Below are 27971 nucleotides of genomic sequence, written 5' to 3'. Positions count from 1 at the left end.
ATTCAAATTCAACAGCGATGTGTTCCTCTAGTCACATTACCTCTCTTTAGTAGACAAGAAGGAAGATGGGCACTTTATTGAATGAGACAGGGGATGGGTCTGAATGACGTGTGGTGCTCTTTACAGTCTACGTACCCAATTTTTTCCAATTGCCACATGATCGAGCTTCAAACGAAAAGATAGCTAACCTTTTGAATCAATATAGATAATTTAACATATAAGGAGTTTTTCACGTGCGGAGTTCCGTACATTAAACTAAGGTATGAATTTTTATTTTTTATTAACTTTTCGATCGAGTTTTCACATCGTCACTGTCCAATATCTAGGTTACAACGTATAGATCATCTCCACAAAATTTCAGCCGATTTTTCATGATCGTTAAGGTATCGAACAAATCAAAACCAATGGACGTATTAAATTTGCCAAACCTGAACCGTTCATATTTTAAGTAGAAAATCGAAGTTATGAGTACTTTAACGGTGATGAAATTGGCTGACATTTTGTGGAGATGATCTATACGTTATAACCTACATATTGGACGGTGGAGATTTGAAAACTCGATTGAAAGCTTGGTCAAAAATAAAAATCCGTACCTTAAGCTAAGATAAAAACCTCCTTACCTGAAAAGCCCCGTTACCATATAATATCTTAGAGGTGGACTCGGTTTTATTGATTCGATTTAAGAGCTCTAACCGAAAATCCACGACCACCGTAAGGAAGCTTGAACCCAATTCAAGCAATTCCAATACCACTAGAGAATTTGTCCATTTGAAAATCAACACTAATTCTTGAATAGTTAGTCATCGACTTGTGGTGGTGTGAATGAGATGATACTCGAGGAACCATTAAGGGTGATACTGCCATAAAAGACAAAAGGGAGAGAGGATCAATTGAATTAAAAATTAGAAATTTATTATTACCAACCATTTTTATTTTTGAGAAGATAATTATAGTTAAGTGATAGGGACAAATTTGCTCCCCACTCTTAGAGCATCTCCAACAGATTATGCATTTTGAAGAAAAATTGCCAAATTTTCACTCCAACAGCTTCTTCATCTCATTCTCTAAATTAGAGAAATAGATGAAAGATGAGAGATGATTCTCCATATTTACAAGATTTGGCAAAAAAATTTGCATAACCAAATATTAAATGCTACATTTTCTCTAACAATTCAAACTTAGATTACAACCAATCAAAAATATGAAGAATTTATTGTAAGCTAACAATATAAGAATATATGATACTTTATGGTAATAATTAATGATAAAATTGAATATTTTTCTTATTGTAATAAATGAGAAATCTGCAAAATAAGAAAAATTGTTGGAGTTTGAGCATGAAAATTTTGGAGATTTTGAAATTTACTTCTCTATTTTGGAGAAAATATGGAAAAACTGTTGGAGATGCTCTTAGTCAATGGTCTAAATAGCGGTTATCGGCATCGTATCAGTTTTGTAAAATAAAGATATAACGGGGATATATCGAGATATATCGGATTTATCGTTTTTGTTAAATTTTAATTAAATTTAATGTATTTATAAACATATACATCAAAATATACCAAATAAACTTGAAAAATTAAAACTTATAGAAGTAAATGTACTAAATAAACTTCATAAATTTTTTTTGATTGTTTTGACAATTAAAATACATAAAGAGTATTAATTAATAAAAATAGAGGTGATAATTTATCATAAACTCTCTCGTCATCGAATGTTATCGACGAAACTTTCATTTTTTTAAATTATTTTTTCAAAATAACGTGGTTTAAAAAAAAACACCGATATATCAGGTCAAACTCGGTTTGACCCGATATATCACTATTTGACTTAATTTTTAGGATTGACCGATATAATAGACCGATAAGCAACTTATCGTATCGTTTTCTTAATATTGGGGATATATCGGGATATTTAGAATATTACTCTTAGTTCTCCACTCTCATCCCCACCCACCTCTATGAATGACACGTGTATTTTTAACATAACCACTTTATTTATGGTTAACTCAAGGTGTTATAATTTTTTTGTTACAATTTTATTTTAACTAGGAGCTTGGCTTGAATATGTACTTGTAATACCCACTTTGTTCCAATTCTTCACATCATATATTGGCAAACTACTGGAAACCTTTTTCTTATATTGCCTTAGCTCTATTTTTTTTTTCCAAAACCACGGATCTGCTATGGGATAAACTTTTTCTAATAAGGATTTGTATTGAATATTCAATAGAATATATATAATCAAACTCCTTATCCTCTTTTTTTCCTTTTTTTTGGTCGAGACCTTGTTTAAGAAATCCTCAATGTCAGCAAACTTCGTTCCTAACCCTAAATGTTGGGCTCTACCTATTTGGGGAGAGATATGCTATGATTTATTATTTCGTTGTTAAAAATTATAATAAATTATTATTGAGTTATCTATGATAATAGTAGTTAAGTTAAAAGGACACGCATGAGTGGGTGGGGATGAGGGTGGTGCACTAAAGGTAAGGAGCAAAATTTGCTTCCTAAAGGAGATTTAGGGTTTCAATCCTGATTTCATCACGATTTGAGTTTAATAAGTCGTGATGGAGTTCTCAACGACGCTCTGTAATTTTACGGTGAGAAATGAATTGCATGGAACTGGAGACTTTGATCGATAACATTGAGAATTAAAGAATTTGCTCGCGTTACAAAAGGAGTAACTGAGTCTTCTAGTCTACTAGTCTACCCAAAACGGTTAAGATTATTTAAATTCGAGTTAACAGTGAATAAAACATAAACACATTTAACTACTGAGGCTCAACTACAAAAGTTCATTGCTTATAACACGAAAATTAGTTTACATGTTACACCTTTTAAGTTAAAAGAGTACTATTAACTCCTATTTCGTAATGTATGGTGACATCTGATTTGATCCTTTGTTGAACCTTTGTGTATTTGTATCCAGGCTCTCACTTCCAGATCCCATCATCACAAGGAGTGCAACCCTCTTGAGCAATATCACTGATTTGAACCTTTGTGTCATATACCATCCCAGGTTTCCAGTCAGCAGGAAGTACATTCTTTGCCCAAACCGTCTTCCCATCAAACCCGCCCGTCACCACAAATCGGAATTGCAACGCTCCAGCCGGAACCCTACTGGTGTCCCATACTGCACCGTGATTTCGATTCAGGAAACTCCAATTAGCAGAACCAACCTATGAAAGAAACCAGACACAATTGAAGTCTTTATTTTTAATCAGTCAAATAATTTAAATTTTGGTCGCAATTTATGATTAATGTGGCTAACCTGAGCTACATCAATGGCTACTATCTCTGTCTGACCACCTTGGCATAAAACTTTGACTGCTAAGTAATGTGGCTTCTGGCTTGATTCTTCCACACGCAAGGCTAAGTTTTGGTTCTTGTATTCACATGGCACCCTATTCCATCAACACAGACAATAAGATCAAAATTCAATTAATAAGTTTCTTTTTGTGATGCATTTTAGACCGTTATAAACATTATTGTGCCTGTGTTTTTTGTCTCCTGGACCTATCATTAAAAAAAAATTGGTCCACAACTCAATGAATTAATTATTTTTGCAAAAATATCTTGATCTAGTATCTAGTTGTTGACTCTGTGATTAATATTCTTAGTTGAGTAAGAACATAATTAAATTACTAACTAAAAGTATTGGATATGCTTACCTTCTATACTCCACATCCACAATTCCATGTTTCAAAATGGCCTGGCTAAAACCCTTTTGAGCCATGGCCATGAAAGCTCTGCTGCTGAGAACAAAATCTGTTTGGTTATTGCGATTGAGATCACTTGTGATCACTCTAGTCCCTTGTCTTGTGCATAGTGTTGCATTCTTACATCTTATCTGCAAGTGCATGACATAGAAATATCAGTGAACAAATTCAGTAAAGAAATTAAATTTCAATTTCCAACCAATCAAGAAAGAAAACTTGGAAGGTGGATTGTGTTGTTCATTACCTGAAAGCATGAACCACAACCAGCTCCATCTTTATAAATTGTAGGCACAGCAGCAGCAAGGTGTCCACCACTAAGTCCCAAAGCTAAAGACCCATACCCACAAGCCCCGGCTACATTGCATTGCGTCCACAAAACAAAGACAATCCATTTCATCAATCTCAAAAATACCAACAGGGTCTCAATCAAAATTCCAAACTTCATAAAGGGTAGGAAATTCAAGAACATAATGATCAGACTTACAAGAAAGTGCAGGGGCTTTAGAGAAGTAAGCTGCCTTGGTCTGATGCACACACCGATCACAGGCACCAGCAGAAGAGACTAGAAGGAAGAGGAATGAGCCGAGAAGAAAAGCCATATTGATATTTAGGTGATCAAAATCCACAAAGGGTTTGTAGTATTGAAGTGGATGAGAAAGCCATGAGATATATAGAGTAAGAGGAGCGTGGAGGACAGTTCAGCATGCGGTAGAAAAGGGTTGGACTGATTTGTTAATGTTGATTATGGTGGGATTTTGCTCTGGTGGCTTAGACAAGAAGGAAGCGGACAAGGAAATATTGATTGAAACGCGGAACAAAGCAATTGGTGGGAGATGGGGTCTGTCACCGACTCTATGCTTTCAGTGCTCTATTCTATGTCTGTGTGTGTAATCATGAGATTGTTGCTATGTGTATCAATATTAGTGTCCAATTCGTGTGCAGTCTACATGTGTAAATATGTGTTAGGGAGGGGACTGACGGACTGACCGACCATATTGCACTTTTAGGACCAAGTCGATCTCTATTGAAGGAGGGGCTATATTATAATTAGGGTACAAAAAGCAGGATTATTTTTTATTGCATTTGGATTTTGGATATCTGAAAGCACATGTTTATAGGAAAGTTCGTGAGTTTGTGACCATGTCTTGCATTTCTACGAATTGATTAGTGAGAGTAGAGAAAAAAAAAACACTAATGTGTAAGGATCTTGTGTGATCGTAGTGATAGAGGTAAAGAAACAGAGAGGAAAGTTTATCCACAAGAGAAGTAAAGGAAATGAAGAACAAAAAGGAAACAACGCGTGAGGTGATGAGTTTGATGGATATGATTAAGATGATGATGATGATGATGATGATGATGATTGCTTTCATACTTTATATGAGTGAGTGGGAGAGATAAGAACAATTTTGGGCCTACGCATGACCAACTTGTGATACCAATTGTCACATGCCTACTTTCTACGCAGCGGAATACGATCTGTGCGGCGCTAAGGTTACTCTTAACCAAGGCCAACCTAACTCAACATGCATTCCTGATGCCAACTTTATTTTCTTACTTGTGCGCCTCCCGTGTCATTTTGATCTTTCTTTCTTACATTCTTTGCTTATGAGGTTCCACTAATGAAACCTACTCACGCATGAGTCTCACAACTTGTGACTTATCGATCGCTTCCTCGTGTCATGGTACTCCCATGCTACTCGCCCAACCGATAGGCTTCCATGCCATCCGCTTACCGATCGCTTCCTTGTGTCATGGTACTTCCACAACACTCGCCCAACCGATAGGCTTCAATGCCAACCCCTTACCGATCGCTTCCTCGTGTCATGGTGCTCCCATGACACTCGCCCAACCGATATGCTTCCATGCCAACCCCTTACTAACAAGCGTGCACCTTGCACCTCGTTGCAAGCGACATGACAATAGGTCGAGACATTGATGGTCCTCGCGTCCTTCTATCTGATCGTCCCTTGGAAGCATGCGCACATTACTTGCCTCCTGAGCATCCATCATCATGCTCACTCGGCATATAGGCATCCTTTGTCCACACTTCACCCATGGGGATAATCATATGGGCAACTCGGCCCCAGGGTGTTAACTTGTTGGGCGAGGCTCGCCCCCATGGCTTGCCTCCGACATATCATCCCAACATCATGTCCGTCTTGCCAGCATACTCTTTCTTAGGCCACCTGCCCGCATCTGCCCATTATAGGCTTCCTTCCTTCTAGCACGGTGTCGCCCTTCCGGGCTTGCTGACAACTCTTTCCTTTGGACAAGGTCGAACTCCTAACCTATGCCCACGTCGCTTTACTCCGTGGCCATTGCGCACCACGGTGTTCCGACACATTTTCCTTAAGCCCACAAGTTCGCCCATGCCGCTGGCATAAGGATCGCCCACGTACGAACCTCGCCACCCGCATGGACCCGCAATATCGGCCTGCCGGCCAATACTGTCCATGAGACTTCCTGACTCATGGAAACGCATGCCGCCACTCTTTGGCGACATCCGCCCGGCTCCTAGGTTCCCCAAGGTCCCCTAGGAGTGACTCGCTTAGTGCCCCATAAGGCCGACACCGAGGGTGGTGGAGAGTCAGACACCAGGTACCCCCTATAGAGCATATTAGAGAAAACTGGACTTTGCAAGAGGAAACATCAAATATCCGAGGAGGGGCAACTTCCATAATTAATTCATACAAGCTCATAAAAATATGCCGTCAAGTGCATCAAACTCTTTTCGACGTCCCAGACATTTTCCGTGTTCAGACTTTTCCGTCCGAAACTGCCAGGACATGCCACTAGACAGCCAATCACCCTGCAAACAGTCTGCATGCTTGTCGCTCGACACCTTCTCTTCGGCATAGCGCCTAGGAAGTGTCACGATGACACAACCATTTGTGCAGCTTGTGACACCTAGGAAAGCCATGAATCACAACTTTTTTTTTTTTGAAAATGAAAATACTTCATTTAGGGACAAAGCCCAAGATGTCCAGAACAACGGAAACATGCAATACAAAGTAATAGGAAAATAAGCATACAACTAGTCTCAACAAGAGCCTAGCAATATCTGACTATCCTACGAACTAAAAACAGCCGTTGTCATCTAAGGGAGGCCGTCGAACATAGAGCAGAAAATAGCACTGCACATGCTTGCATAGTTGCATTGATGTTCATGTTACGATCGAATCTCAACACTAGCATCATATGAGACCCAATATCCAAATTCTCTCCACCATAGACACTCAAAGCAAGAGGAAATTATAACTGCCAAGATGGAACCAAGAGCCAAAACGTAGAACAAGAACACCAACAACACCGACGAGAGAATGGTGGGTGAAACACTCAAACGCACAAAGCACCCATACTCCCCATGGTAAGTGACATGCACTTTAAATACAGCCATACGATTCCTCCTGGGCGATATGAGTACATGCAGATGAGATGAATTAAAATTGGGGGTAACCACCGATTTGGAAGCATATGAGATTGATTGATGAAAATGAAAAAAAGAAAGGACAAAAGAGGAATGAGGTCCTCCCAATCTAGACATAAGCCGGGTAATAACCACAAAGGGTACAAAAGATCATCGAATGATCACCATAAAGGGTAATGAAGATCACCGAAGGATCACCACAATGGGTAGGGAAGATCACCAATGGATCAAACTAGGCTAAAAAACTTGATGAAGATCAGATGAAAAGCAAGAGATTACAAGATAGGGAAACAAAGGAGCCCCTCCCCCAACTCTCGGTCCCAAAATCAAGATTCGGAGGGATCTCAAACTGGGTAGGGGGGGGGTTCATATCTGGTTTCTCTTTCTAAAAGAGAGAGAGAGAGGCTCTCGAGTTCTTTCCTTGGATTACTTCATTTAGTCATGAATCACAACTATTGCCGCGTCTAACACCAGCTAAGCTGAATCCGACTTGCTCTATGTAGCAAAGTGACTAGTTTCAAAGGAATTTACTGACTTCATATTTCATAATTCTAATAATTCGTACAATTTCCCTTAAGATAATGATATATAGTCAAAATCTTTTCCGGTAAAGCGGATACTCTTGAGTAAGTGTTACAAAAATTACCGACTTCACTCGACTATTTTGTAACATTTACATATTCTCACCATGTAATTTTTATAACGGTTACTTAATTTTCTCCACTTAAGCTTTTCCCTTTACCCTTTCCAAGTCAAAACCATCTTTTTCAACAAAACAGCTGCGCTTGGCATCATTATCCACTATAAGCCATCATCGACAATGAACAAGGTGTTGGTTCCAGCTGCCTGAAAATGGTATTTCTACAAATTCTACATGGCAATTTAGAGTGTACGGTCCTAGAAGGGCCGACGTGATTAGGACCGTTCAACTTCATCAACATTGAAGACAAATCTTCTAGGTCTAGCAGAGTATAAGGCAAAGCATATAATTGGGTCCTAACAAGAACACAATTATTTCATTGCATATGGCATCATCAAATTTCAGACAACCCAAGTAGCATAGAATCTGAAAGATATAGCCATCGCTACCAGTATGTATTACGTGCTGACTGTGAACTTCAGCGATATACACATGAACTGGGATATATACAACGCTACTTCTCAAGCACTATATTTTCTGTTTGTGTCAAACTTTGTCAAGGTCTAAGTACAATATTTCCATTGTTACTGTTCTGACATCCAGATTTAGATGACCATGTCCTCGAAATAATGGTGGTTCAGCGCTGCTCTAGCTGTGATTCTTTTATCTGGATCAAATGTAAGCATTTCCTGCATATCCCAAAAGCAAGATACTACTATGAGAATCGAGCAGAAACAAAGAACAAAGAATTGAAGTACTAGCAGCCAGCAACATCCCAATATCAAGTAATGAATAACTACAGATTTTGTCATGTTATGTAAAAGTAAAGTGATGTCCTTAATAATCTCATATCAAAACAATGATCCTAATAGCATCCAAGCCTTCTAGTATCAAACTGTTCAGATATGTGAAAGTATTTTGGCAGTGCAATTAAATTCTGCCAATCCCCTTGCTTTTGGTTCCAGCCAAAATAATAGGCAGTTTATGCTCTCCACCTTTCAAGGATTTTTCTATTATAAGTCAAATTGTAGATGTCTTAGACTTATGCTTAAGGTAGCTCTTTTTTTTTTTTGGTAATAGCAAATCTACAACACATTCTTGTAACCACAAGGAAAACAAAGGAGAAACATCCAAAGAGCAGTAAATACGGAAACCATTTTTGCATAGACGTATCCTACAATGATCAAAGCTATAAACTCCTACTCAAAGTAGGAAAACAGAACTTTCATAGTAACTTCTGATGACATAAAAAGTAAAACTATTGAGGAAAGATGACAAGCCAAGTAACTGAGTAAGGCATCATCAAACCACACTGATCGGAGCCACATATTGGGAGCTGGAAGCTTTCAGAGGTAAAATGAACCCAACCTATGACTGCCTATGAGCTATAACCCCCGTAATTGTCCATAATGAGACTGTAGATTGTACAGTAGTCAAGTACTCCAGTAGTCAGGCTTTGAAAGTAAATTGGATGTGTTGGTTCAGAGGCATTGTTTTGTAAACAAGGCAGTGTTTCTCAGAATAGGTATAGGACGAATTTGGATTTCTAAATTTGACTCAAGATGAGGAAGATAAGATATGGGTACCATTCCAGACTCCAATAATTTAGTCATAGAATGTCTAGTTAACATTCTGTTGCTAAGCGTCAGGAGGACACCACCAAGCACACAAAACAATTGCCATTGGTTCTAAGATCCTTTAACCAAAATTGAGAAATAGCATGACCCTGGAGACCATCAATTACTTCAAAAAACAACAAAAAAGGAAAAATTGGGTATTTCATAGAACATACGAAATTTCAGTCAAAACAAAAACACAAAATGGACACATTTATTGACAGGTATCAATCATCAGGCAGAATCCCTCATCAAGTATTGGTAAGAATACCTGGGTCAAATTATGCATCTACACATGTTCAATCTCTTTACTATTTTCTGTGTTATGATGCAAGAATACAAGTGTCTTGAATGAGTAAACCGAAAAGGTCAATAACAGGTTACTTTATGTTAAAGAACTCGTACCTAAGGAAGTTCAGCTCCAGCATGTTCCAAAGAAGCTGCATATAAAAACCAGCTTTCATCTTCGGTCCTACCCATTCTTGGTAACTGTTCTAAGCCGCTGAAGAAGCGACTCCTGGTCACTGATGGACCACCGGTTTTCCAAGCTGTCTGCATCATTTCACCATAACAACTACTTATAATAAGTATAATGACTAAATGTAAAACGACTTGAATCACTATCAAACCGAAAGCACTCGGAAAAATGTATAAAGAAAAGAAATGAACCTGAAAATCTCATACAATTGCTGCCTATCAGCTTCAACAGGATCATCATCGCCGCCATAACCGACAAACAGTACATCTGCGGCGATATCTCGTAATTTTGCATCTTATGCGGTGTGGGAATTTGGAGTCTGTTAAACCCTAGAATTGAACCCAGAGAGGTGGAATTGGGGGGCGGGAAAATGAGGGGGAAGACGACAAAGGCGGGTTGTATAGTTATAGGCTTAGACTCGAGCCTGCGCTGTTGTTGTGGGCTTTTTGGCTTCCGGGCCATGTACTTGTGACCCGTTTTAGTATTATTGACCCGAGTTAGAACCGGTAGAATGAACTGAGGTTATTAATTTATCTAATAAGGTCGTCATGATTTTCATGAATAAACGGAGGTTACATTCTGTTGGGCAGAAATTACAAAAAGAAAAAGAATTTGATACACCTAGCACGTGAATTGAGTTTAACGGAAAAAAACCTAAAATATATTTTACATATATATGGACAAATACTATAGGCTATGTCTAAAATTCACTTAAGGTAGAGAGATACAAGTGACATTTTCTTTATTTTTTCATGGGTCTTACATCTTATTCAAAATCTTACCAGTATGATAAGAAGTTCCACAAAAGGGAAGGTGGACTAGGCCAAAATCATTCCAATGGAATACACAGCACAATAAACAAGAACAACAAAGAGACGATTGCAGAAAGATAACTAAAAACTTGAATGACATGAGCGACGGATATACACAGTGAACCAGGGTGTCTCATATGTGAAATTGTGAATATGTGATATATTGCAGAATGAGTCTCTAGCTGTGAAAAAAAATACAAACCCAAGCTATTTCAACTGCATCCGACAAGTTTTACAGGATTGTGTGCAGCCTTAGATTGACGCCTCTGATTTTCCAACTCAGTTCTGAAGCCAACCATATCTATACCTACACCATTTTTCTCAGCCTCCTCCCTCGTTACTTCAACAGGAAATCCATATGTATCCTTCAACAGGAAATCCATATGCATCTTTGCCTGACAAGCAAGGCACACACCCACTTTTCTTTGCTTCACTTATCATTTGGTGAAGCTTCTTCTCTCCTTTGTTCAATGTTTTCATAAACACAAGCTCTTCCCTTTGCAACACTTCGAGAATTCCTGGCTCCTTTTGTTTCACATCCGGATCAATGTGGCTGCTCATCTCTATCACTTTTCTTGCAATGGCCGGTAGAAATGCTCCTCCAAGGTTTCCCTGACAATCTTTCTTTAGACCAAGCGACTTGCCTTCACGAAATGCTCTTCTGATCAGGTTTCGAAGGACATACCCTTGCTTGGTATTGGATGGTCGGACGCCATCTGATATGAGATACACAATTGCACGTAGATGATCTCCAACAACCTTAAACTTCAATTTCGTTATTGGAAGTATCATGGTGGTGTGTTGAAATATTGGCGGTGAAGCCATGGCTGCAGAGTGCTGCAGGGAAGAAATGTTGTAGAGGTTGTGCAGGCTGCAACTGGAACTGCAGCTTGCAAGCGTAGATGTGCTTGGTGCAGGGCAGCAAGTGTAGCTGCAGCTCTACTCTCTATGGCGAATGACTGACGAATGGCAAAGGTAAAGGATGTTAGGGTGCAGCATTCGCTGCTGCAAGGATGTCGTTTGCTTCACTTACTGTCGGTTTGAAGTCAAGTGCTGCATTTATTTATTGCATATCATGCAGAAGAGGCTTCTCCATGTTTTGGTTCAGTTGATCCATGCTTTGGTTCAGCTGATTTGAGCACTATATAGCTAAGAGGCTTTTCTATATATTTAAACAGTAGATAGTAAGGTGTAGTTGTAGTCTTTCTCTGGTATTCATTTTTGTTTAACTGAATGAAACATGAACATTTTGCCAAGTTCAGTTCACCATTTTCAACAAGTTCAGTTCACCATTTTCAACATTTGTCTTGTCATTCCCTTCGGGGTATGAAACCTTTGCTAATTCAGAGACCTTCTCTATAATTGGATAGATCAAGTCAGTTTCATAGTTGTTTGGCACCTGCAAGACCAACAAGTATGACTTAGTTGAAAGTCTAGTCCAAAATGACATGAAATTTAAATTTCAATATTTCACAGCAAATTTTGCAAATGCATGTATAATTGTATCCAGGAAAAAACTGCAAAATTCAAATGAAACATACCATCTGAAGGATTCGAGCCAAGCGCTCCAGGCCGAGTCCGGTATCCATGTTCTTCTTTTTCAAGGGCTCTAGTGAACCATCGTCCTTTCTGTTGAACTCCATGAAAACCAAATTGTAAAACTCTGAAAATCTGGAATCTTCATTTAAAAAACCAGAATCATCATTTAGGTCTGGCCCCCTTTCAGGATAGAAATCATAGTAAATCTCTGAGCACGGACCGCATAGACAAGTTGTTTGGGCCTACAATAATACTCTGGTATTATCTACTATTTAGGCTCGTGGACCGGTTATTTGGGGAAAATATATCACAGAGCAAGATTACCTGCCGTATTAGAATAGATTTAGGGGACTAACGCTGGTTAGAATCTGAGTTGAATAAGGAAGGTGAATCCAAATCAACTAGGAGGTTCTCAAGACTTGATTCGCAAGAAAGAACAATTTGTGTTCTCTATATAAGGGGGTCGAATGTGCAGAATAACACACGCAACGTCAAACAAACTATCGCCCAACCGCATAGTCAAATCTCCTCACGGAGTAAAAGTCCGATTCGCTTCGGCAACCAAGTCTCCCATCGGAGCGGAGCTACCCAGATGTACGCCTTGTGCTGCATGTAGCAAACAACTCCGATTAACTTCGGCAATTAGAGTCAAGTCCATCGAGTCGTTAGCCTAGTTTCTAGCAAACACAAAAGTCTACACTAGTTAGCAAATCCCTACAGCGAGAGAGTCCTGCTATTAACGACACAATATAAGCTATGTTTTTCCCCAAGCGGTCTAAAGTAAGATCGGCCATCTACTTGAGGTGGAGTGAAAGGTACCTAGCAACTCCGGTTGTGTATAGATCATTCGAACTTCATCGGTTTATCAGCAACTGCAGAGCAATCGTTTGAGAAGAAGACAGCACGTGAGCACGATCATTGTCAAACCAAGCAACAGTTGTACCTAACTTAAAGGTACTGGCACGCCAACAACAACAGAGAACGAAGGGTCGAACCGTCTAGGGTTCGACACCGAGGCTTGCTGATTGTTCTCTGAGGAGGATCCGTTTTCCCAACTCGAACATTTGGCATACGCAGTGGGACAATGCCAAAGATAGCAAGCCGGAATCCTTACTCGCGAGGATATCCCTCTTGCTCGAAACCAAAGCATTCGCAGTGTGTTCCTCACAATACAGTGGCTTGCAGAGGTTTATCGGCGGTTGAGGCATTGCTGCGGTTTGGAGTGATGGCGACACCGGAAGACATGCAACTAGCTTTTAAGGAGTTGACGACGGTAGTCAAGTCGTTAGAGGAGTCCTTCGGCAATCGAATGACTCCAGTTGAGAGAACGTTGGATAATGTGTCGCAACTACAGTCGACACATGGTCAACATCTAGCTGAGACCAACGACAGGTTGAAAAAGTTGGTTATGGGTGCTAATGAGCACGCGAACAATGCTCGCTTAGAGTTCGCAGGCCAGGATGAGCGATTCAATCAAATCGAAGAAGCGTTGGGAATCCAACGGACTGTCGCCGGGCTTGATGAGAAACAGAGCCATGACAAGACTAATGCCACCAAAAAGGCTAGTTCCAACAAGAAAGACAGGGCCGGTAACAATAACGGCGCTGAAGAGGACGAAGCCAGAGATGATGAGGCTGACAAATCAGATGCGGAGCTTGTCAAACTCGCAAGGAGGAAGAAGGTGAAGACAAAAAAGGGAAACTTCACGCTTGGAAGTTCCAGACGGTCGAACACACCCGAGGTTGAAGCTTTACAAAAAGCATTGGCACTTTTTCAACCAGGTGGAAGACAAGAGTGTCAACATCAGTTCCGTCGTGAGCGACGAGAGGAACATCGAGAAGAGTCTGAGCAGGAAGTGGAAGAAGGTCAGAACCTTACCAAGGAGCAGGTTCAGAAGATGATCCAGGAAAGTGTGAGGACCATTCATGGTCATGTTGCCGCGAACATATCGTATACAAGTCCATTCCCAGAATGGGTGACAACATGTCTTTGGCCCTCGGGTTATCGACCAATTAAGTTCCAGACTTTCTCAGGAGTGGGTTCCGAGAATGCCGCTGAGCATATCTCATGTTTTCATAGCAATTGCGGGCCATATGCATCTGTTCCAGTCTTCAAGATGAGGGCTTTTGGTTTATCTTTGTCAGGACTGGCGCTATCTTGGTTCTCCAAGTTAGCGCCAAGGTCCATTTCAGATTGGTCCATGCTTGAGACAATGTTTAAAACGACTTTTGGAAGTGTTGAGCCTGAAGTGGATTTGTCATCTTTGACTTCCATGTATCACCAACCAATGGAATCAGCAGTAGAGTTCCTGAAGAGGTTCAAGGTTCAGCAAGCAAAATGCAGAATGCCGCTCGCGGAATAGGATGCCATTCGCATCGCCATAAAGGGTTTGGAGACCCGTCAGCGGGCCAAACATCATGATGCCTACTTTTCTAGTATGGCAGACTTAATGAACAAGGTAGACTCCTACCAAGTGTTCCTCAGGGAGATGGATGACAGTGCTACAGTTCCAAAAGGTCCACCTCTATCTTATCACCCTGAAACTTTAAAACCACGCTATGCAGTTCCATCCGGAACTAAGAGGGTTTCCACTATCTACTCGTATGTAGATCCTTTCTACACACCATATCCATACGAAGAGTAGTGGGTCGAGGAGGTAGATGATGAAGTGGCTGCCGTAGAGATAGCTGGAAGACAGACATTGAAGTCTAAGGCTTTGAAGATGTCCAGGGACCCTGTCAAGATCTCTACAGCAGCATTCACCAAGCCCGAATACGACTCATATACTTACAACGCTCACAAGGCTCCAGAAATTCTGGATGAGTTGTTCGCGAGTCTGAAGCATGATACTGCAATGCCTACCGCGGCGCAGGTTGAAGGGAAGAAGTACTGCAAATTCTACAACTTGTTCAATCACCACACAACTGATTGTGTTAAGCTCAAGGATCAATTGCAGACCTGGATTAACAAAGGTATGCTGGGGGTAGACACTGAAAGAGCGGCAGCTTGGGTCGATGTTGATCCCTTCCCTACAGTGTCAATGGTGGAAGTTACACCATTGACAACACCGTTGAAGACTTATCGCCCTTCCAAGTTTGCTGAGTATACTTATGATGCGTCATTGGCTCATGAGATCTTAGACAAGCTTATTGCTGAGGGTGAAACCATTTTACCATGGACCGAGTTCCCAGCTGTGGAAGAAGTTAAAGGTAAACGGCATTGTAAGTTTCATAACGTTTGGACTCATGATACTCGTATTTGTATACAGCTTAAGGACCAGGTACAACAGTGGTTAGATGAGGGAGTGTTGTCTTTTGCTTCAGATCCCGATCTGGGTGTGAAGACAACAGCGAAAGAGGTGCCCATGGCAGGAGAGGTTGCAATAGCCAAGCAATCTGATCTGGGTAAACAAAAGAGCGTTTTCCAGAACAAGGAACAAAATGTCGCAAAGGCAAAAACTTATGTTCTCTGCAATCAATGCAAGAAAGAGTGTTCCATAAATTGTGATTATGCTGACAGACGCGAGGAATCACGAAGGCATCGGAGGCCGCGCTCGCCGAAAAATATTTCCGAGAGGAAGAACTCCAAGAAAGCTAGAGTTCAGATAGACACTTGCTTAAGTGTTGAAAAGCCACACTCAGATCTTGGTGGGGTCGCGAACGTTCTTGGAAGGCAGCGAGTTGGGGCGAATGTGCCGGAAACTCAAGCTTTGCGCGAGGCGCTACAACGGCCATACATACCGCCTGCCCCGAGGTCGTTAGAGCCGGATGTTTGGTACGTCCAGGAGCATGGAAGAGCTCTGGAGGCTACAAAAACTCAGAAAAGGAATGTACAGAAAAGATGGGGAAATGCCAAGTGAATGTTAGAAGCATATAATAGAGGAGAGCTCTCTCGCGACCAGTTGGAACAACCACCTTGGCTGCTGCGAGAGACAGTTGAAAAGCTTAGTATAAGGCCATACGTTCACATTCGTCGGAATGATAATTACAGGAAGGAGCCATACCCTAAGGAAAGCGTTCATAATCGAATTGAATGACTAGTGGAAACTGCTCCTAAACAAAGAGTTTCAATCCATGATAGGTTGTCTTACACGTCCACTGACGACAGAGCAACAAACAGACAACACGTACATGGTGTTTCTATTCAGTAGAAACAACAGGGAAGTAATGTTGCACAACATGCGCAATCTAAATGGGTGCCAAAAAGGTCTGTAAGTAAGCCAGGCCATCAGGAACCAGTTCCAGAGAAACCCAAGCCACAGTTTGAATAAAAACTGAAGATCAAAGAACTGGCACTAGTGGTTCCGACATTGAAAGAACCAACGCTTGTGGTTCCAGAGGTAGTTGAGGCTATGGCAGTGGTTTCTCCTCCCAAGGCTCATCAGGAGCAATCACTTACGGAGTATCTCAGAAGCAAGTTCCCCTCGCGAACACTAACTGGGTCCATTCCAGACGACAATATGGAAGAATCAGGTGGTAATGATCCAGAGGACGAACTGGAGGAAGGTTATGATGCAGAAATGACAGCTACCCCAGACTGCAACATGTTTAACCTCTGTCATGGAGATAACGTCGAGGAAGGAATACCAAGGCTAGACACTGTTCCTAGTTGTAACATGGTATTCACTTTGTCCTCGAAGTATGCTCTTCCACGGTCGATGCCATCTCATCTGTTCATCAGAGGTGAGACGCATGCCCAGGGGGTGAGTATAGTCGCAGAGTTGTCATCTATAGAGGTGTTAACTGGTGAGAAAGACACGAGGAGAGAGGGAGCTGATAAATCTCATATGATGACAGAGCTCCAAAGGTTCTTTATGATGTTCACAAAGCCTACGACGACCATGACTCAGCACATTAAATCGTTATACATATTAGCTGAAATGGAGGGTAAGAGAGTGAACAAAATCCTCGTCGACGGCGGTGCAGCAGTTAGCATTATTACAGGAAACACAGTCGAGGCACTTGGTATTGCAAAGGAAAAGGTTCTCAGTAGTAATCTTAAGGTCAGGAGTTTTGCTGGCAACTTAACTAAGACCTTGGGAGTTTTGATCCTCAAAGTCAAAATAGGACCTTCTGAGCTGTTTCAGACAATCTTCGTTACAGGATTGCACTGCTCCATACAGCATCATACTTGGCAGGGATTGGATACATAGAGCTTACTGCATCCCTTCTATTTTACACCAAAAAATGCTGATGTGGGATCCCGCAACTGACAAGGCAGAGCTAGTGAGAGCAGATGATCGACCATACTCAGTCGCTTCCTGCATTTTGGATGCAGAGTATTATTATGGTGACATGAGGCCTTTAGGAGTTGCCAGAATCGATACTAAGGGTCCTCCAGTTGGGGTGAATTTTTCAGAATTGACGCGATAAGGTTTAGTACAGGTTAAAACAGATATAAATCGACATGGATTCATCGTGAAAACAAACAGTAATCATCCATGGGTACACCACTGGCCCAGGAACAAGAGCAGACCTACATATCTTTTATTCAACGTTTATCTATTTACAGAGAGGAACATGAGATGATTTAACTGAAGTTCAAGCAGAGGAAGAGTTCATTCAACCAGCGCCAGCAGCTTTGGCTGACACTCCACCTAAAGTGAAGGATCCAGTGGAAAAGATCAATCTTGGGACTACAGAAGACCCATGGAGGTTGGAATAAGTAAACACTTGGATGAGGAACTGAGACAACGTTTGGTAGAGTTGTTGCAGGAGTTCCGCGATTGTTTTGCTGAGAAATTTAAGGACATGCCGGGCTTGTTACCAGATTTGGTTTGCCATCGCTTGCCCATAATGGAGGGGTACAAGCCTGTACAACAAAGTCCACGGCGAATGAGTGCAAACACAGCAACAGCAGTCAAGAAAGAGGTTCAAAACATGTTTCAAGCCGGTATTATCCGACCAGCTAAATATTCTCAGTGGTTGTCGATAACCTAAACATGTGCTCGAGAGATAGCTGTCCATATACTGATAAGGGATGTATGGGTCATGTAGGAACAAGGTTCAAGTCTACCGGTCTGTTTTCATAGTACCAGTGTGGAAGAAAAATGGCAAAATTCGTGTGTGTGAACTACATGAATTTGAATGCTGCGACACCAAAAGATGTCTATCCCATGCCCGTGGCGGATATGTTGGTCGATGTAGTCGCAGGACATGAACTACTATCTTTTATGGACGGCACAGCTGGTTATCACCAGATTCCTGTTTATGAACTGGATAGATACAAAACAATGTTTCGGTGTCCAGGGTTCACTGGAGGGTTTGAATATAACAATATGCCATTTGGTTTGACCAATGCAGGGGCTACGTACCAGCGAGCAATGAACCTGATTTTCCATGATGTGCTGGGGGGTATTCTCGAAGTATATATCGATGACGTGGTGGTCAAGTCTAAGAAGAAAGAAGATCACATCGAGAATTTGAGGACAGTGTTCACCAGGATGAGAAAACACAAGCTCAGGATGAACCCAGCTAAATGCATTTTTGGGGTTCGAGCAGGAGACTTCTTGGGTTTCATAGTGCATGACAAAGGTATTGAAGTTGCGGAGGATAAGGAAAAAGCGGTTCTAGACACGCCGACACCTAGGAACAAGATGGAACTTCAGAGTTTGCTTGGGAAAATAAACTTCCTTCGACGTTTCATTTCTAATTCCGCTGGCAAAACCGCAGTCTTCTCTCCTTTGCTAAAGCTTAAAGCGGATCAAGAGTTTTAGTGGGGACCTGAGCAACAAGCAGCTTTTGATAAAATCAAAGAATACCTTATTGATCCACCTGTTCTTCGATCCCCACGGCCTGGAGTACCGTTGAAGCTATACATCTCGGCTTCCCCTTACTCAATCGCGGGACTCTTAGCACAAGATGGTGATGGAGAAGGGGGCAAGAAGATTGAGCATGTATTTATTACCTGAGCCGGACCTTATTGGAGGCTGAAACTCGATACTCGTCAATTGAGAGGTTGTGTTTAGCTTTGTACTTTGTTGGTACTAAGCTCCACCATTACATGTTGTCCTTCACTACAGTGGTGGTGGCGCAAACCGATTTAGTAAAGTATATGCTTACCAGACCTATGCTTAGGGGTCAGATTGGTAAGTGGATCTTGGCGTTATTAGAGTTTTCTTTACAGTATACACCCTTAAAGGCGCTCACATGGCAGGTAGTGTCTGAATTTTTGTTGCATCATCCTATTCTGGAGGACATCGAAGACCAGAACTTGGTTGTTTCCTTTGTTCACACTCATCCTTGTGTTATGTATTTTGATGGTAGCAGCACTGATAATTTATCATGAGCGGGTGTTGCCTTGGTTAATCCTTCTGGAGTTAGACATTGTTACTCTTTTCAACTAGAATGGAAGTGCACTAACAATCAGGCAGAATATGAGGCCATCATCATTGGCCTGGAGCTTTTATTTGATCTGGAAGTCCATGAGGTGGAGATATTAGGGGATTCACTCCTAGTTATTAACCAGCTCAAGGGTGTCTATAAGTGTAACAATTTTACATTACTTCCTTTTTGGGAGCGAGCATCGGAATTGTTAGACCAATTTTTAGACGTGGTGCTTGATTATATTCCTCGAGAACAAAATCTCGCTGCCAATGAATTAGCACAGTTGGCTACGGGTATTCGCTTGGCGGATGGCGTTCGCGAGAGGATGTTGAAGGTTCAGAGACGCACATTACTTTCCTTTATGGCAAGGAAAGAGGTTAATGATGAATGGTTGGTTGCCGTTATCGACACTATTGATGTAGATTGGCGGCAACCGATTATCTAGTACCTCACTGATCCTTCTGCACCGGTGGACAAGATGGTTAGATATTTTGCTACTAACTACGTTATTCGAGGCGGTGATCTATTATGCCGGGCCGAAGATGGCTTGTACCTGCGATGCATCTATGGAGCTGAGGCTAAGAGGTGCTTACGAGAGGTTCATTGTGGTAATTGTGGTTCTCACCAAGCTGGTCCAAAGATGCGATGGCTCATTCGCCGATATGGTTTCTATTGGCCTACCATGCTCAAGGACCGAATCAGCTTCGCGCAGGGTTGCATCGAATGTCAAATGCATGGACCAGTCTAGCATGTGCCTGACGTTCCTCTGCAACCAATAATTAAACCTTGGCCAGGTCGCGGATGGGCTTTAGACTTTATTGGGGAGATTCATCCCAATTCTTCTTTACAACACAAGCACATTCTACTGGCTACAGATTTCTTCACCAAGTGGGTCGATGCTATACCAGTCAGGACGACATCTTCAGAGGTGATTACTGACTTTATCTTCAAATATATTATCACCAGGTATGGCATTCTAGAATGTTTGGTGGCAGACAGGGGGGCAGGTTTCATAGCTGAAAAGACTCCGAAATTCTTAGCTGGCTATGGGATCAAGTTTCTGCATTCCAGTCCTTATTATGCTCAAGCGAATGGCCAAGCAGAAGCTAGCAACCGCGTCATTATGTCTATACTCAAACGAATGTTGGATGCAAATCCGCGATCTTGGCATACAGAGTTGGATCACACGTTATGAGCTTATAGAACTTCCAAACGCACTCCGACTGGTACTACACCTTATGCTTTGATGTATGGACATGATGCAGTACTTCCTATAGAAATTAATGTTCAGTCGCTGAGGGTTCGCGAGCAGCACCAGTTGATTGGCGAGGACTATGTTCAGGCTATGTATCAAGAGCATGAGGACTTGGACTCTTGCCGGATGGAAGCTCTCGACAGCCTATTGCAGAAAAGAAAAAGATAGCACGGCTATATGACAAACGCACAAGAGGACGCAGCTTTGGAGTTGGGGACTCGGTTTGGAAAGCTTATTTGCCTTATGGTGAGCGAGTTGATGGTCGTGGTAAATGGTCTGCTAAATGGAAAGGTCCTTTTGTGATTGATCGAGTAATGGGAAAATGCGCTTACTACCTTCGCGACACTGATGGGAATGTTCACAGAAATCCCATAAACGGTCGCCATCTTAAGAAGTACTTTCCTAGTGTTTGGGAGTATGAAGATCCACCGGCAGCGGTGCAAGAAAAATAACTGGTGTTCGGACTTAGTGTTTCCTTGGTTTCCATTCTTTCAACCAAGTAAACAGGGGGCCAACACCATGGATACTCTGTACTTAACGATCGCGAACCCAGAAAATTTTGATGTTCGCGAACGTTACTACCGTTCGTGAGCCCAGAAATTTTTTTTTTCGAAACTATCGAGTTTCTGAAACTTTATGAGTTTCTTAATCATGCTCCCCCATTTTTTGTAACACATTGGACCAATACTTGTGGTCCAGAATTTGTTGTAACTTTTGTTACGCAGCAATAAAACAATACAAGTGTTTTTATGAAATAAGTTGTGTTTTATTCATATGGCTTTGTGGTCAGAAACTTTATACAAGACCTATACTATTACATGTGAGCTTTAACAAGATCTGATACCATCTATGCTAGGTGGAAAGGTCTTCGCGGTTTCTCCTGTTCATCCCACCACCACGAGAAACTCGAGATTAAGCTGCACCAGTTGAAGGCCGATTGGAACCACCTTGATGCCAAACATAGATTCTAATTGGAAGACTGGTGGTAGCATGAGGGAGATTGGAGGATATTAGAAATAGGAGATACAACAGCTCGCATCGCGTATCAAAAGAAGTACGTGCCGAGCATGAAGTACCTATTGGCTCTGGTCCTGAATTTGGCAGCCTGCTTCCTGATGCTCGGCGACTAAACCATGATGAATAGGCCACAGGAAGGGCTGATATTTCCTCTCTCACTTGTAATCCTTCACTAGGAACAACCCTTAATGCAGGGTAGATCCCTAGTGCTAAACTACAAAGAAGGGAGGATGTGAGGGTGGAATAAGACTCCCACCTCACATTTGAGGGTAGAATAAGACTCTCAAAAATTGCTATTGAGTTTGCAAGTCTGGGGGATGGAACTTAAGAAACTTAAGAGGTTTCGAAGGAAGAAATAGAACAGACATGGTTGGAGGCTGTGGAAGAGAGTGTTGTGTCCTTTCCTTAGGGTTTCGTTTTATAGCAGGAGAAACTTGGATTCAAGGGCTGAGATTAGAGATACAGATTTGGAGATCGCGCCCGGGATTTATTGCAGCAATAGTGGTCAAACTAAAATGATTTGTGTGTTTTCCAATATTGATTGCTCCTGTTCTCGAGAGTTTGCATGCAAACTTGGACGGTGGTGAGTTGAGTTGGGCTCTGGCCTTGGGTCTTTACTTGGGTTTTTGACGGGTCAAGGAGATTCAAGTAGGATGAGCAGACAGAGATAAATTGCAATTCTTACTACTTAAATACTTTGATGTTCAAATTACATTCTATGTCCAACAAGGCGGATATCTAGGAGAAGGTTTCCAATATCATTGGCTTTATCGCATATCAGGTTGTTGATCCTCCTTTCCTCAGCCTCAGAAGCTGCCGGTTGCCTTTTGCGCTCCTATATCTAGGGTACAGTACTTCTTATCTCTTCCTCCACAGTCTTGAGTTCTCTAGCTTGCACGGCTTCAAGCTCCGCTATTTGTTGCCGCAATGCACTGATTTGTTGCGAATGGCTAGTCTTGGCATGCTGAAGCTTGGTCTTAAGTTGGGCAGGGCTTTGTGCGATAAAGTGTCTATCATCAGCGTTGTGTTGCGACAGACTCTGAGACTGGTTCCTCAAAGCTTGGCATTCTGCCAGGAGGCATAGAATGGTGCTCAGTGCCTGTTCAGCCTTTGCTACTAGGCTGGGATCAGGTGAGTGTAGCTTAAGGTAGCGAAGGGCATCTTTCACCTTAGCCAGGCGAGCTGGATCAGTTAGATCTTCAGAAGATAGTTCCGCAAGTTGTGCCTGGGCCTGGACAAGTTCTTGAGACTCTAGGGATGATAAGGGGCTGGCAGGACCCAACATATCATCTAGAAGATCTTTCGGAGATACACTAGGACGATTCTCTGATGGGTCAACAGCTGAGGTGGATCCAGAGGCTCCAACAGTTAGCACGATTGGCGGGCTAGAAGTAGTTGTGATTGCCACAACCTACAGAGAATAAAGAACAATTAATAAGACAATTAAGTATTTACAAATGGGAACAGAAACATATAAACCAAGAGGTGGTTAAGGGTTTACCCCATCAGATTGAGAAGAAGGAACATTGTTTCTTGAAAGGGGTTGTGGTATAACATCAGGGCTCGCTGAGGCTGCATTCGCGAGGGGATGCTCCATATTTTCATCTTCTCGGTGAGAGCTGGTCACACCTTCTTCATCTCCTGCCTCAGGCTGCAGAATTTGAGTTGAAGAGGAGTGGGAGAGTACTGTCGTTGGGTTGATTGATGTTTGTGGCTCCAAGATCCGAGTGCTCGCCGTCGTGATAAGGGGAGTAGCTTGAATGAGTTCTTTGTACACAACCCCAGCCTGTTGAATAGCGGTCGTGACTTCTAGGGTAGGCGACTGAGCGTCAACATGAACCTGTGTTAGAGACCATGAAGGATATCATTGATTCACAGATGATCAACATAAGGTAAAGGAAGTACATCTTAGCAAACAAAAAAGTGTTGCTTGGGGGGCAACAGTGTGTTTAATTACTTACAGCAACATCTTCCATCGCGATGGCAGCAGCCTGAGTGGTAGACAGAGGTGGTGAAGTTGGGTCCTCGTGAACCTACAAATCAAATAAGAATCAGTCAGAGTGGTTCATGAATGGATTGCCAGTTGGAACAAATAGGGTTTTCTTTTTACCTCAATAGCTGTCTCTGGGTTGTTGGTCCCAGTCACTGGCTCATGGTTGACCTGGTTGGTTGATGCACGCGGCATTACATCAGTCGCGAGCAGGGTAGAGGTGCTTGAGGCAGCTGTTCTTCTCCTCTGAATCAACTGAGGGTCACATGCATTGGTTAGTGGCGAAGGTGGCAACATCTTTTAAGAAAATCAAATATGGGTGAGGACTTACAGGATTGAAGTCTAGGGCGTCAGGATCATCCTCGTCGTTGTCAGCACTAGGGATTGTCCTCCCTCATTTACGGCCTTGGGAGGAGGAAGCACCAGCTGTATCCTCAAAAACCTGCAACATGAACCAGTTAGTGGTTTTTAATCAGTGTTGGAATAAGAACTATAGGAGTTCGAAGAAACGTTAGGATTTTACCCTTTGAGGGAACAATTCTTACAGCATTCGGAACAACTGTTCGCAGTAAATCTTTATCACTGGGAACCTCGGGATCTTCCTGCAAGTATCTTCTGAGCCCCGCTTGGAAGATGTATTGAAATATGACTCGCGATCGTTGCTCCCACTGGCCAGAATTGATTTTTCTCCACCATTGGGGATAAGCTTTGTCGACACGGAAGCAGCGAAGGATACTCCCACTTGCTATCACAGGAAAGGGAGTAGGTTGCAACTGAGACTGGGGCTGGTGCCCAGGATTAGTGTCAGTGACGGGAACCATGGGGCGTCGCCATGATGAAAACAGGTTCAGACTCTCAATGGGAGGGAATAGAACCATTTGAGCCATGCCTAGCTGCCTCACGAAGAGATGGGGGGCATAGAGTTCTACTCCATTGCAGGGATGTCGGGGTAAGTCCGCCATCGAAACAACCTGTTCAAACAGATGACGACTCTCCCCGTCATATCGTCTGAGGATTAAAAAGCCTCCGCGGAGGGCATCAGGGTGAGTGCGGTCTAGAAGCAGCCTTGCAGAGTCAAGAACTGAGGCATCCAGGGTGTAGAAGTACTCGAAGCATGCTGCGTAGCGAAGAGTAAAGTTGGGCTCCAAACCGACAAATGCTTCTCCCAACACTTCAGTTAGACGGAAATCCCTTGCGTTTTCATTCCGCAATTGCACAAAGTAGACCTGGAGCCAGAGGTCTATAATCCACATGGGCCCTGAAAGCTTATGACAATTGAGGGGTTCCATAGTAAGCGCGCGCATCATACGGTAGAGTTCTGCCAAAACTATTTGTGCTAGACCCACAGTGTGGCCATTGTAGAGAAGGGTTGTGAGTTCCAGGTGGTGCCCAGTCATCTTCTTGGAGTTGGAATAGAACATGAACTTTGATAGCCAAAATTCCAAGAAGGCAATTCCAGCATTGGTTGCGATCAAAACTGGAAAGCCAGGAGCCATACGATTGGTAGATACCAACCTCGCGGGTGGCGGTAACCGGGCACTCAACATCAACATAATCATGATCTCTATATGGCCTGGTATCAACTGGTAGACCTACGATAGCATATATGTCTAGCAAAGATATACTCATTTGACCAAATTGAAAGTCGAAGGTATTACTTGCGGAATTCCAGAAGCAAGCCGCGGTCATGATGGCACATCTGTTGCCTTCATCTTGAGTTAGATTGAAGGAGATGTCGATACTTTCCAAGATTCATGCTGCTTCCCAGATGTCGCGATCGATCAGGCGGCAACCCTCATACCATGTTCGCATGGCTATGGAAACAATGGGCCATGCTCCGACGGGGGACCCGTGATGTTTGTGCAATTGCCATCTATTGAAGGTGGCTGGAGAGTTCCTAAAGGCAAGCGGAGGAATTCGCGAGCGGTGGTGATAGTCGGCGTTGATGTGCTCTGGGATTACGGCAAGAGAGGGACCCAAGAACACAGTGTTGTCGTCAATCACTCCAATGGAGGTGCGATTGGTAGGTTCGTTGTTTGGGTTGCCGAGAAGAGGCCTTGCACCTGCCTGGGCATCACGTTGGTTGGGTCTTGGTGCCATTGTTGTCAGAGATTAAGAATTTCAAAAGAGGGCTTTCTGGGTTTTCTGATGATGGAGCAATCGGGTTGGGTTCGAGATCGCGATTTATATAGAAACTGAAGGGGTTTCTGAAATCGAAACTGACGGGTTCGGGGAAGAGTCGCGTATGCTCGATTGGAGCTGGTTTGAGTTTCTGAAACAGTAAGTGTTTCTCGCGTACTTCAGCTCGAAAGGTTGTAGTGGTTTGAGGTGAAGTAGCGCGTCAGTTGGCAACGGGAGAACGTAAAGCGTTTCAGATTATTTTAAAAAGATAACCGTTTGGGTTTTTCTTCTAACCCTTTTCAATTTCGCGGGGTCTTCAATTTCAAGGCCTGGGGGGCAATGTTTGGGCCTATAATAATACTCCGATATTATCTACTCTTTAGGCTCGTGGACCGGTTATTTGGGGAAAATATATCACAGAGCAAGATTACATGCCGTATTGGAATAGATTTAGGGGATTAACGCTGGATAGAATCTGAGTTGAATAAGGAAGGTGAATCCAAATCAACTAGGAGGTTCTCAAGACTTGATTCGTAAGAAAAAACAATTTGTGTTCTCTATATAAGGGGGTCGAATGTGCAGAATAACACACGCAATGTCAAACAAACTATCGCGCAACCACATAGTCAAATCTCCTCACGGAGTAAAAGTCCGATTCGCTTCGGCAACCAAGTCTCCCATCGGAGCGGAGCTACCCAGATGTACGCCTTGCGCTGCATGTAGCAAACAAGTCCGATTAACTTCGGCAATTAGAGTCAAGTCCATCGAGTCGCTAGCCTAGCTTCTAGCAAACACAAAAGTCTGCACTAGTCAACAAATCCCTACAGCGAGAGAGTCCTGCTATTAACGACACAATATAAGCTCTGCTTTTCCCCAAGCGGTCTAAAGTAAGATCGGCCATCTACTTGAGGTGGAGTGAAAGGTACCTAGCAACTCCGGTTGTGTATAGATCATTCGAACTTCAGCGGTTTATCAGCAACTGCGGAGCAATCGTTTGAGAAGAAGACAGTACGTGAGCGCGATCATTGTCAAACCAAGCAACAGTTGTACCTAACTCAAAGGTACTGGCACGCCAACAACAACAGAGAATGAATGGTCGAACCGTCTAGGATCCGACACCGGGGCTTGCTGATTGTTCTCTGAGGATGATCCGTTTTCCCAGCTCGAACACCAGTAACTATACTAGTCCAGAAGTTGTCTTCTTCACCCATTCTCTTGATATGCTCCACTAGTAACCCATATTTCGAAAGCTTCATCTTCATCTTCGAAGACGCTAACCCAGAACCTCTCATCTGGAATTCCAAATTCTTTAGTCGAAAGCTGCCAACCCATTGGATCGCTTCCTGCTTGAAGTAATCTCCGAAACTGAAGTTGCCAAGCATTTCGAAGAAGGTATGATGCCGATCTGTTCTACCTACATTCTCCGCATCATTAGTGCGGATGCACCTTTGAGAAGTTGTTGCGCGAGGTACTAGGCTTTATTCATGGCCAAGAAAAATAGGCTTAAACTGAAGCATTCCTGCTATTGTTAGGAGAACTGTGGGATCATCTGGCACAAGAGAAGAACTCGGAACAACCTTGTGACCATGAGATTCGAAAAACTGGAGAAAACGACGAAGGATTGAATCCCCAGAGTGATGCTTGAAGTTGTTGCCTTCGTCCATATCTTTTGCCGGTACTCAGATTGCAAATTGGAATATCCCTGGGGTTATCCTTGTATTTATATATAATGGTTGCACATCAGAAACAGAAAGGCATAGTGATTCCCTGTGCAACAAGAAAACAAGAGACTTGATTTCCAAGAAATCGGGTTAGTCAATATTTTCTTAACATAGCATTTTCTCTTTCCTTGTAATAAACAAATCCATACATCCATAAACGGTGGTGACATTGCCGGCAGAGAAGGATGCTGCTCAGTAGCTGGAACAAAATATCGATAAATATTGTCACAATGTCCAAATCGTTCTGAACTAACAAAATAATGATGCAATCGACACCCATAGAGCTGTATTGTAGTTTTGTACAACTAT

The 27971-nt window shown here is 42.5% G+C and overlaps 1 protein-coding gene and 1 pseudogene across 1 annotated transcript; both read right to left on the bottom strand.

Annotated features, from left to right (window-relative positions):
* Positions 1–2742: 2742 nt before the first annotated feature.
* On the bottom strand, positions 2743–4365 carry LOC126782707 (expansin-like A2). The gene is made up of 5 exons (XM_050508005.1): positions 4206–4365; positions 3966–4075; positions 3674–3852; positions 3274–3406; positions 2743–3181 (listed from the first exon to the last, which is right to left on the bottom strand). Exons 1-5 carry the CDS (start codon positions 4318–4320, stop codon positions 2936–2938), a joined length of 783 nt encoding a protein of 260 aa, XP_050363962.1. The 5' UTR covers positions 4321–4365; the 3' UTR covers positions 2743–2935.
* A 6541-nt stretch (positions 4366–10906) lies between these two features.
* On the bottom strand, positions 10907–27605 carry LOC126784031 (alanine--tRNA ligase, chloroplastic/mitochondrial-like; annotated as a pseudogene).
* Positions 27606–27971: the final 366 nt, after the last annotated feature.

The sequence above is a fragment of the Argentina anserina genome, chromosome 2 (genome assembly GCF_933775445.1).
Source record: "Argentina anserina chromosome 2, drPotAnse1.1, whole genome shotgun sequence".
Taxonomy (NCBI): domain Eukaryota; kingdom Viridiplantae; phylum Streptophyta; class Magnoliopsida; order Rosales; family Rosaceae; genus Argentina; species Argentina anserina.
Note: the sequence above shows the minus strand (reverse complement) of the source record. Positions and strands in the feature narration are given on the sequence as shown.

Bases quoted from the DNA above. Each gene is read 5' to 3' on its own strand.
- LOC126782707 (XM_050508005.1), bottom strand. From the start codon at position 4,320: ATGGCTTTTCTTCTCGGCTCATTCCTCTTCCTTCTAGTCTCTTCTGCT. The intron at 4,076-4,205 runs GTAAGTCTGATC...AATGCAATGTAG, and splicing joins TAAAGCCCCTGCACTTTCTT to CCGGGGCTTGTGGGTATGGG. The intron at 3,407-3,673 runs GTAAGCATATCC...TTGATGGAATAG, and splicing joins GTGGATGTGGAGTATAGAAG to GGTGCCATGTGAATACAAGA.